Genomic DNA, 12,350 nt, shown 5'->3' on the forward strand with positions numbered 1-12,350 from the left:
ATTGAACTTCTTTATTAATGATAGAGAGGATGGGATTAATAGCACGAATTCTATTTTTGCAGATTGTTCAGTCTATGGAAGATGTTCGTGAATTGCTAGCGGATTTAAACAAACTAAGTGTTTGGGCGTCCACTTGGCAAATGAAGTTTAATGTAGATAAATGTAAAGTTATGCACCTGGGTACGAACAACCTGCATGTATCATATGTCCTAGGGGGAGCTACACCGGGGGAGTCACTGGTTGAGAAGGATCTGGGTGTACTTGTAGATCATAAACTAAATAACAGCATGCAGTGTCAATCAGCTGCTTCAAAGGCCAGCAAGATATTGTCGTGTATGAAAAGAGGCATGGACTCGCGGGACAGGGATATAATATTACCACTTTACAAAGCATTAGTGAGGCCTCATCTAGAATATGCAGTTCAGTTCTGGGCTCCAGTTCATAGAAAGGATGCCCTGGAGTTGGAAAAAATACAAAGAAGAGCAACGAAGCTAATAAGGGGCATGGAGAATCTAAGTTATGAGGAAAGATTAAAAGAATTAGACCTTTTTAGCCTAGAAAAAAAAGATGACTATGGGGGAAATGATTAACTTATATAAATATATTAATGGCACATACAAAAAATATGGTGAAATCCTGTTCCATGTAAAACCCCCTCAAAAAACAAGGGGCACTCCCTCCGTCTGGAGAAAGAAAGGTTCAACCTGCAGAGGCGACAAGCCTTCTTTACTGTGAATCTATGGAATAATCTACCGCAGGAGCTGGTCACAGCAGGGACAGTAGATGGCTTTAAAAAAAGAGTTAGATAATTTCCTAGAACAAAAAAAATATAAGCTCCTATGTGTAGAAATTTTTCCCTTCCCTTTTCCCATCCCTTGGTTGAACTTGATGGACATGTGTCTTTTTTCAGCCGTACTAACTATGTACTATGTAACTATTAACTTAGATGTTCGGGTATGTTCACACGGCCTATTTTCACCCGTTTTTCGGGCCGTAAACGCCCCGAAAAACGGCTGAATGCCTCCACATATCTGCCCATTGATTTCAATGGGAAAAATGGCGTTCCATTCCCACGGGACATTTTTTACACGCCAGTTATTAAAAACTGCGTGTAAAAAAAACGCCCCGTATAGAAGTGCATAAAACGCATCATTAAACACTTGAGGCTTAAAAAATGGCTGAAAATCAGAGGCCGTTTTCCCTTGAAAACAGCTCTGTATTTTACAGCCGTTTTTTGTTAAGCGTGTGAACATAGCCCTAGGCTATGTTCACATGCAGTGTTTTCAGGCATATTTCGGGGCGTTTACGCCTCGAAAAAACGCCTCAAAAAACGGAAGCTGAACGCCTACAAAACATCTGCCCATTGAAATCAATGGGAAAAACAGCATTTAGTTCATACGGGGCATCTTTTTACGTCGCTGTTTTAAAAAACGGAGCGTAAAAAGGCGTTTTTTGGAGCCGATTTTCCATTGAACACTATGAAAAATGCATCAAAAGAAGCTCCAAATTAAAAGAAGCTTAATTTTCAGCTTAAAAAAACGCCTGAAAATCAGAGGCTGTTTACTCTAAAAACAGCTCCGTATTATCAGACGTTTTTTAGTAAGCGTGTGAACATACCCTAATAGTTTACAGGTGGATCCAGTGTGTTGGAGACACGCAGGACTCGCTGTCACTGAACCCGTCAGGTCCACGGGACTGACTGATTTATTGAATAACGCTAGATACAGATGCTGTGTATAGAGAATACAGAGCAACTGTATCTAACAGAGTAAAAAGTATTTGTGAATACCAAACACGCTGATACACCTTTTTATTCAAGAAAAAATATTGACTTACAAAAAGTTTTACATAGAGGTGTCAACATCCTGCCATAACTGAAATGTTACTGAAACTACTAGATCAGTTTCCTGTCTCTAAAGCGTCTCTCCCCATCAGCCAAGAGATCAGACTTGCAGAAAATATACTTCAGACAGTTCTGCTGGTAGAAGGTCATTAAACTATAAAGACAAATTGAGATTTCCCTTCATGCCGCACAGAAAGCCAGAACCACAAGTTGTGTTGGGCGAGATAATGAAGGAAACTGTAAAGCCCTGCAGGATCTTACCTGAATTGATGTTAATATGGAAGAGACATCATAAGTTGGGCTCCATCGATTCTGAAGGATGTCTAAACATATGCTGCCATCCGCATAAACTGCGAGATAAAGAGGAACATTTGCTGAATTTATCAATTTAAGCACTAAAAGAAATGCAGATTGAGAAATGTTCATATACGCATAAGATATACCTACTATCCTAATAGCTACTTCATCTATGTTTGGGTTGTACGAAAGCAATTTAAATGTCGTCAGGCATGTCCAATGGATGCAACATACATAAAATGTTAGAGCCATTTCAACTCGCACACATATTTCAGACTTGTTATCCCCATATGCAATATCAGATGTCTCCAGCATGTGGCCCACAAGTTTTTGCAGAACTGCAACTCCCAGCACGCCTAGTTGCACCCTTTTTGCTTCTTGAAGACTCTTGGCGAGTCCTGGATTTAGAAGCCAGTTTTCAGAAAAACCCAGAAAATGGTCTAAACAAAACCACAATGTGTGGCCTCACCCTCACAGCAGAGATCACAAAATCCCCCCAAAAAAGATAAAAAAAATAAAAAATGAATGAATGACCATCATTTTAGTCTAATTAGTTTTATTACATACACTCACCATTGGGATGAAACATTTTTGACACAAATCTAACAGTTGGAGGTTTATTTGGATATTCTTCTGAGAATTCTATCACAAGTTTAAATGTACCTAAAAGAAGACAATAGAAACGGTCAGTAAAATGTAGCCCCAAAGGAGCATCCCATACAGAGCTGAATATTAATGTTCGGGCAAAGGCACTTTTATCCATCAAGACAGGAGTTTCCTGGGGCTGCAGCAAGTGATCTAGGTGTACCGAGGAATCCAGCCTAGGATTCACCTTTTTTTTGTGGTTTTAAAATAATGTCAGACCTTTTATTTTTAGTTTGAATTTATTGTGTGTTTTTTTGAACAAGGATTATGGTGCAGAATCAACACAATGGGGAGATTTATCAAAACGGGTGTCAAGGAAAAATGGGGTGGTTGCCCAAAGCAACCAATCAGATTCCAACATGCAGAGAATTCTGCAACGTTTCCAATCTAAATGGAGCTTGCATTCACTGGTTTCGAACAAATTCCCACTTCCATGTGTAAATATACCGTAATGGTGGCTTCACATGCAGCGTTTTGTGGGAAAAAAGGCACTTTTTTTGTAAAGTTTTTTTCAGCCTTGTTTTGTTTGCAAAAAAAATGCAGCGGCAAATTGTCAGCTTGAAATCAAAGGCAAAATATAACACGCACTACAAACATGGCTGTTTTTTTTAAATCATAGCAAGCCTAGCTTTGGCATTATTTCCAGCTTTTAGTGGCAAGTGTCAATGTGCGTTGCGTTTCTTTTTAAGAAAAAAACAAAAAACATTTGTTGCAAAGAAAAATCAGATGGTTTGCAATATGAAAACCACCACCTTTTTTTTTTTTTTGCGTGTCGTTTTTTTGGCCAAAAGAATAAATGAATAAATAAAAAAATAAAAAAAAAAGTGTGTGTAAAGGAGACCTTGGGGTGGTTTCGCTCAGTGTTTTTCTGAAAAAAGCCAGATCCAACAGGAAGGAAGAGTCCTTCCTTTATATTTCCCACTCCTTTTAAATCCACCACTCCTGGCTTTGGTTTACAAAAAAAAAAAAAAGTCTAAATAATTGGTGCCATTTTTAAAAAAAAAAAACAAAAAAAAAAAAAAACGCTGCGTGTGAATCCAAGCTAAGGCCGGGTTCCCACGGGTCAGATATACTGCCTAAAAACATATCCGACCTGGAACCCGCAGGTCCTTCTGTTCGAAAAACAGCTCCTTTGAATGGAATTTCCGCTGTGGAATGCTGCATTGGGTTAAAAAAACAAAAAACAAAACACTATACTTAACCCCCCACCCCCCTCTTTTCAGCGCATAGTCTGGCCTCCCACGATGACGTTGCAGGCCATGTGACGCTGTAGTCACACGGGATGAAATGTCATCCCAGGAGCCTGGACTGCGGGAAGTAGGAGAGCGTTCTTGGTAAGTAGGATTCATTCAAGTTATGTTATCTGCTTGCACCTGTCAAGCATATGCCAAAATAACTCTTCTAGCATAACTTGTAAAGTGCGACCAATCGTGATATTAACATGGTTTGCCATAAGTGTACAATAGAAGCGGGCCACATCCACGTGGAGAATGAATGGAGAGATGGCCATGCACGTTATTCACGTCTATGTGAATTACAAATAAAACTAAAGCAAGCATGTGTTCTTAAAAATAGGCACTCGTCCCATGGATAGGCCATAAATGTCCGTTATGGAAATAGCCCTTTAAGGCAAAGTACCAAAGCCCCTTCCTTCTTGTGACCTTCAATACAATCTTCTAAAATGTCTCAATGAACCCTCAAACTATAAAGCTAAACATACAAATATTTATTTCAATACATAAACTTACCATCCTCAAATGGTGTTCCTTCTGGCCTAAAAAAAAAATAAAAATTAACATGACATCAGCTTAGTTGCACGATGCAAACTCATTTTGATTTAAATAAACTGAACTTGGCAAAATACAAGATAAATAATTCTACTGTATTTTCATATTCTTAAGAGCAACATTAACCCCTTTAGGACGCAGCCTGTTTTGGCCTTGTGGCACAGCCGATTTTTTCAAATCTGACGTGTTACTTTATGTGGTAATAACTCCAAAATGCTTTTACCTATCCAAGCAATACTGAGATTGTTTTCTCGTGACATATTGTTCTTTAGGATAGTGGAAAAATTTGGTCGATAAATTCAATATTTATTTGTGAAAAACACCAAAATTTAGAAAATTTGCAAAAATGTGCATTTTTCTAAATTTAAATGCATCTGCTTGTAAAACAGATAGTAATACCACACAAAATAGTCACTAGTTACCATTTCCCATATGTCTACTTTATATTTGCATCGTTTTTTTTGAACATCCTTTTATTTTTCTAGGACGTTACAAGGCTTAGAACTTTAGCAGCAATTTCTCACATTTTCAAGAAAAATTCAAAAGGCTATTTTTACAGGGGCCAGTTCAGTTCTGAAGTGGTTTTGAGGGCCTTCTATATTAGAATACCCCAATAAATCCCCCCCATTTTAAAAACTGCACCCCTCAAAGTATTCAAAACAGCATTCAGAAAGTATTTTAACCCTTTAGGCATTTCACAGGAAATAAAGCAAAGTAGAGGGGAAATTTACAAATTTCTCTTTTTTTTCCCGAAATTCATTTGTAATAAAAAAAAATTGTGTACCACAGAAGGTTTTACCAGAGAAATACAACTCAATATTTATTGCCCAGGTCTTGCAGTTTTTAGGAATATCCCACATGTTGGCCCTAGTGCGGTAATGGACCGAAACACCGGCCTCAGAAGCAAAGGAGCACTTAGTGGATTTTGGGGCCTGCTTATTTTTAGATTGTATTTTAGGCACCATGTCGAGTTTGAAGAGGTCTTGTATTGCCAAAACAGTGGAAACTCCCCAAAAGTGACCCCATTTTGGAAACTAGACCCCTCAAGGAATTTATCTAGGGGTATAGTTAGCACTTTGACCCCACAGGTATTTTGCTATATTTATTGGAGTTAGTCTGTGAAAATCTACTTTTTTTCTGAAATAAGACATTTTTAATATTTACAAGTAATAAAGAAGAAAATTCACCCCAACATTTGTAAAGTATCTTCTCCCGATTACGGAAATACCCCATATGTGGTAATAAACTGCTGTTTGGACCCACGGCAGCACTCCGAAGGGAGGGAGCGCCATTTGGATCACACATTTTGCTGGATTGGTTTTTGGTGACACGTAGCGATTGCAACCCCCTGGAGGGAACAAAATAGTGGAAACACCCCAAAAGTGACCCCATTTTGGAAACTAGACCCCTCAAGGAATTTTTCTAGGGGTATAGTAAGCATTTATACCACACATGTCTTTTGCAGAATTTAGTAGAATTAGGCCTCATGCACACGACCGTAGTGTTTTTCTGGTCCGCAAATTCCAGGACCGTGTTCCGTGAAATGTCCTCCGCAGTTCATCGGTATGTAATCCGCAAAATGCGGATAAAAAAAAAAAAGCCTAGTTAAAACAGGATGACGACAGAACTCATTCCCGGTCGCCTAGCAACACTTCCGCAAACTGCGGTTGACACACGGAGGTGTACCCGCATTTTCCACGGGCCCATTGACTTCTATGGGCATGTCCGATTCGAATTTGCGGGCCGTAATAAGACATGTCCTGAGTTTCTGCGGCACGGATTTGCGTACATGCGGAGACCAGTGAAAACACGGATAGTGTGTATGGGCCCATAGAAATGAATGGGTCCGCAATTCTCCCGTGGATTTGCGGGGGAATTGCGGACGCAAAAACACGTTCGTGTGCATGGGGCCTTAGGCCATGAAAATGAATATAAACATTTTTGTCCACTAAAATGTTGAATTTTTTCATTTTCACAAGGGATAAAGGAGAAAAAGTCGCCCTAAATTTGTAATGCAATCTCTCCCGAGTACGACAATACCCCACATGTGGTAATAATTTTTTTAATAGAAATTAACCTTTGCAGGACTGATCCTTTTTTGATTTCCATTTTAGTTTTTCACTCCCCGCCTTCCAAAGGCCATAACTTTTTTATTTTTCCATGAATTGAGCGGTGTGAGGGCTTATTTTTGGCATGATGAGCTGTGGTTTTTATTGGTACCATTTTTTGGTAGATGCAAATTTTTTATCACTTATTTAGAGCTTTGGTGTTCAAAAATAAGGATTTTGGCGGTTTAAATTCTCTATTTCTTACGGCGTTCATAATGCGCTATAAATGACAATTTTACTTTATTCTGCGGGTCGGTACGATTACGGCGATACCATATGTATATAGTTTTTTTATGTTTTGCAGCGTTTGCACAATAAAATCACTTCTTTATAAAATAATTTATTTTCTGTGTCACCATATTCTGAGCGCCATACGTTTTTTATTTTTCAGTCAAAAAAAGCGGTGTAAAGGCTTGTTTTTTGCGGGACGGGTTGTAGTTTTTATTGGTACTATTTTCGGGTACATGCGACTTTTTGATCACTTTTCATTCTATATTTTGGGAGGGGTGGTGACCAAAAAATTTTGATTCTGGCATAGTTTTTAGTTTATTTTTTTTGCGCCGTTCACCGTGCTGTAAAAACAACATTATAGTTTTATAGATTGGGTCGTTATGAACGCGGTGATACCAAATATGTGTACTGTTTAACGGTTTCATTTTTTTTCCTATAATAAGCGACTTATTATAGGAAAAAAATATATATTTTTACCCTTTTGTAAAACATTTTTATTAACCTTTTTTTTATTTTTTATTTACTTTTTACACTTTTTTTTACCTGCAGCTCTGATCGCTGCTAGAATACATTACCTAGGTAGTGTAACGTATTCCAACTGTCAGTGTGACGTCAGTGTCACTCTGACAGTTAGTCTACGAGGACCAGCAGAAGCTGATCCTCATAGGCTTGCATACATGGCAGACCCGGGGGCCGTTGTCTGGCCCCCGGGTGCCATCACAAGCATCAGCAGCCCCCACAATTGCATGGGGGCTGCTGATGTGCTACAAACCCTGTACATGCGGAGATCGCAATCGAGCCCCGCATGTAACGGGGAAATCAGTGGCAATGAGCCGCTGATCGGCAACTAGTGGAGTGTCAGCTCTCAGGGACAGCTGACCTCCCGATTCTCGATGCACACCGTCGCCGACACGGTCACAGACACAGTCATCGACAGTGTGCATCGCGAACGGCAGTGACGTCCTGTCACTGACATGAAGTCTATCAGGAGGCTGATCCTGATAGACTTCCGTACATGGCAGACACGGAGGCCATTAGTTGGCCTCCGATCGCCATGCTAGCCATCTGCAAACCTCACAATTTCATCGTGAGGTCTGCCGATGAGCTAGAAACCGTTGAATGCGGTGATTGCAATCTATATAAGCCGCTGATCGGCATACATTGGAGTGTCAGCTGTCAGGGACAGCTGGCCTCCCGGTTCCCGATGCACACTGTGTGTGCCGGGAACCACGCAGTAATTGTACGTCCCTGTGCCTTAAGACACTGGCCACATGGACGTACAGTTGCGTCCTGGTGCCCGTAGGGGTTAAGGCCCCACACACACGACCGTATTTTTGTCCACCCGTAAATACGGGTCCTTGGTCACACGTATTCGACCTGTATTGCACCAGTATTTACGGACCCGTGCCCGTAAATACGGGTCCGGTGTCACCCGTATTTACAGGCACGTTTTCGATGCAAAACTACACTGCAGTAATCGGCAGCCCTTCTCTCTATCAGTGCAGGATAGAGAGAAGGGACAGCCCTTTCCGTAATAAAAGTAAAAGAAATTCATACTTACCCGGCCGTTGTCTTGGTGACGCGTCCCTTTCTTGACATCCAGTTCGACCTCCCCAGATGACGCGCAGTCCATGTGACCGCTGCAGCCAGTGATTGGCTGCAGCGGTCACATGGGCTGTAACATCATCCCAGGAGGCCGGACTGGAGGAAGGAGCAGGGAGTTGTGGGTAAGTATGAACGTCTTTTTTTTTTTTTACAGCTTTATCTATATTGTGATCGGTAGCCACTGTCCCTGGTGCTGAAAGAGTTGCTGCCGATCGTTTAACTCTTTCAGCACCCTGGACAGTGACTATATACTGACGTCGCCTAGCAACGTTCCCGTAATTACGGGTGCACACACACGTAGTCACCCGTAATTACGGGAGCCCCATAGACTTCTATGGGCATGCCCGTGGCATAATTACGGCCTGAAACAGGACATGTTCTATATTTTTCAACGGCATGGGCACCTTCCCGTAAGCATATGGGGAGGTACCCGTGGCCAATAGAAGTCTATGGACCCGTAATTACTGGGCGTGATTACGGGCGTTTTTTACGCTCGTGTGCATGGGGCCTAAGGGGTTAAGTACACAGTTATTTTGGGCCTTGAGAACAATTTATTTTTTTATTGGGACGGGTTGTATTTTTAATGGCACAATTTTGGGGTACAGGAAAAAAAAAAATAGAAGTCTATAAAGAGGGGGGAGCAGAGACAAACTGCTGCCCATATAAGTCTATGGGGAGGGGGAAGAGGATCAAAGTGAGAGACACACACAGAGATGGCAGCTTTCTGGTAAGTGTTATATCTCAACACAGTGCTGGATTCTCAGCTACACTGCTCATTACTGCTGTATAATGTCCTCCATGCTGCTGTAGATTCTATATACGATGATAGATAGAGAGATAGGAGAGCAGGATTCTCCTTTTCTATGTGTGCAGTGTATAGAAGACATGACGGCAGTTAGGTTCCACCCACTAGCTCAGAGAAAATGGGGAATTAAAAATAAGAGGGCCTGCAGAGGGAACACAATTCCACTATTTTGTCTTTTTTTTTTAGGCCTCCCCCACACAGTTTTTTTTTTTTGGGGCACAAAAAATGCATCCAAGAAAAATGAAGATTTATTTTGTAAAATGGTATATGCGTTTATGGCTTTTTTTTTGTGTTTAGTGTGTTTTACTACCTGAGCTTTTTTAAGTGGTGTTTTTACATTGCAAATCATGTCACCCAAAGATCTCAGTTTACCACAAACGTTTTTTCTAGAAAAAACCGCCACCAAAAGAACGCCCAAAAAAGTCCTACACAAAGACACCTGCGTTTTGTTTTGTTTTTTTAAACAGAGCAAAAAAACAACTAAATGCTGCAAAAATGCCAAATGAGGCTTTCTGGGATTTTGGAGAAACGTAATGGACCCAAAAAACTTGTGTTTTTAGGGCGTTATATATGTTCCCATTGACTATAAGCCAACATCCAGCCACAGTGTTTTTTTTGCTGCTACAAATGTGGCATTTTCCCTTAAAGCACTGTGTAAATCCACCATGCGGGATAAATAACACATTCGTTTTATAGTACGGGTCATTGCAGTAATACCAATTATGTGTGATATATAATTTTTTTTTCTATAATAAAGCATTTTGTAAGAGGAAAAAAAGGTTTTTGCTTTTTTTCTCTAAATATTTAATTTAACTTGTGTTTTATTTTAGTCCCAATAGGAAACTTGGACATCGCTTACATAATTAACTGCAATACTTTTGTGGCCATAGAGGTAGCCCCTTCCATCTGTCTAACCATTTAGACACGGTCACTAATAACCGAGGCATCTGAGGGGTTTAATGGCAGGGATCAGGATCATCTCCAATCCCAGCCGTTGCAGTAGTGTGTCAGCTGTAATACATAACCGACACCTGCAGTGGATGGAGCAGGCACAGCTCACGTGCCCGCACCATTCCAGTGCCGTACATTTCCGGCGCAATATTCTACCTTTTGTGTCTACAACTCCTATGCAGAACTATGTATTTCCATGGTTACAGATAAACCCTGTGTAGTCAGATTCGGAAGTCATATTCCCTTTAGTCTGTCCAGTACTTATTTCTAATGTACATTCAGTAGGTTAACAAGTAGTAGGAGATCAGAGTCACTATTGTGAAGAACGCAAACATTCAGAATGGGGCTCAATATCAAGACGACGTTGACACAGCCTGATGTCTAACGCAAACTATAGAAATCTAGATTATTTCTGCAGTAGTAGTTACCCAAATATAACGGCATTCCAGGCCATAATATTGTTCTCAGACGGCGCACCACTGACTCCAACAGGCGGATCTTCTTGTAGCCTGTTAAGAATGTAACAAGAGAAATTGTTTGGTATTCTCAGTTTAGGTCATCTAGACATTCATGTATATAAAGTATATGGCTCTGCACACCCCTCACTTGAATAAAAACCTTCAAGTGACATCCAGTGGGCTATACAAGTTGTGGAAGAGAACCCAAGTAGTGCAAATGAACATACCCAGCTTAATAGTTACTGCAGCTAGAGGGAAAAAAGAGAAGCGGCGGCACATGGTGCGGTAATGCCACTTGTGCTGATCTGAATAAGTTGCTCTACGGCAGGCACAACTCTGGAAAAGGCATATAGTTATGGTCAGTGTACAGTTTCTTCCAAACTGGATAGTGTTTCAGCGACACCACTGCTAAATGAATAGAATTCTTGTGCAAAAAAGGGAAGATTTTTACAGCGCTACTGACCATGAGGAGTCAAACTAGGTACATAACCTCAAGCCAAGCTGATGCACCCGATTTTACTCCTGACTAGGGTTATCACAATACCAGAATTTGGAAATTCGATACCGACACTGTGTAGTATTGCGATTTTCGATACCGAAACGATATTTTGCCAACAGTAATAAAAAAAAATAATAATAAGTTCTTCCATTTTCTGACGTGAGGCATGAGGTGTGATGAATTTTGAATGCGCTTCACATTAATAGTAATTAACCCCATCATGTTTCTCAACCATAATGGACAACATTGGGTTAATGTGTAAGGTACATGATGTGGTTAACTTAATGTGAGGCACATGGAGGTTAAATTCATCACACCTCGTGCCTTACATTAATAAGTGAAAGAGAAAAGTTTATCTAATTTGTTTTTATAGCTTACACATCATAAATGGTGCAAAAAATGTGTGTAATACAATATATTCTCAAGCTGTGAGAAAGGTTCTGTGACGAACCGAAACGTCGCTGCTCACTTGAGGTGAATAAATCCACCCTTTTTCATCTATCTGGAAGTCCTGGTGCCGTTATTTCGTCCTATGGTTTTTATGCATTTCAATTGGGGAACGGATTCATCCTCTGATAACGTGCACATGGCCTAATATATAGTTGTATGGAGTGCTGTGTTCATCTACAAGTGGACTGTGTGTATGTATGTATATATATATATATATATATATATATATATTATTTTTTAACATTACTTCATGCTTTTACTTTTTTATTTTTAAACTTTAATGTACTGGCATATATCTATATGCCAGTACATTAGCCTGTGTACGGATAGTACACGGGCAGTTGTTAGCACATACCCGAGTATGTCCCAACAACAGGAATTATGGTCAGACAGCCCTGGAGTTCTTCAATGGACCCCCGGCTGTCTGCCCATATATGGTATGTCCCTCAATTGTCTCCCAGGGATTCCGTGACGCAATCCAAGGGGCATCCCCCTTCTCATTTTCCCCTTGAATACCACAGTCCGCTTTGATTGCAGCATTCAGGGGAACGGCGGCGGCGGCGGTCAGAGGTTTTTCTAATCTCCACCGTTAGAGCAGGGCCACGGCGGTGTTATAGAGCAATTGCCCCACTCCTGATTAGGGTATGTTCACACGCAAAACACCAAATAAG

The 12,350-nt window shown here is 40.5% G+C and overlaps 1 protein-coding gene across 1 annotated transcript in view; it reads right to left on the reverse strand.

The window, feature by feature from the left end:
• The window catches only part of UBE2B (ubiquitin conjugating enzyme E2 B), a 36,325-nt gene that overhangs the window by 13,399 nt on the left and 10,576 nt on the right, over nucleotides 1-12,350 (reverse strand). Inside the window, exons 2-5 of the mRNA XM_075856335.1 lie at nucleotides 10,701-10,781; nucleotides 4,534-4,559; nucleotides 2,714-2,803; nucleotides 2,105-2,193 (exon numbers count right to left, since the gene is read on the reverse strand). Coding sequence (XP_075712450.1) covers nucleotides 2,105-2,193; nucleotides 2,714-2,803; nucleotides 4,534-4,559; nucleotides 10,701-10,781 — 286 coding nt within the window. The remainder of the gene's footprint in view (nucleotides 1-2,104; nucleotides 2,194-2,713; nucleotides 2,804-4,533; nucleotides 4,560-10,700; nucleotides 10,782-12,350) is intronic.

This window comes from Rhinoderma darwinii, chromosome 3 (genome assembly GCF_050947455.1).
Source record: "Rhinoderma darwinii isolate aRhiDar2 chromosome 3, aRhiDar2.hap1, whole genome shotgun sequence".
In the NCBI taxonomy this organism is placed as follows: Eukaryota; Metazoa; Chordata; class Amphibia; order Anura; family Rhinodermatidae; genus Rhinoderma; species Rhinoderma darwinii.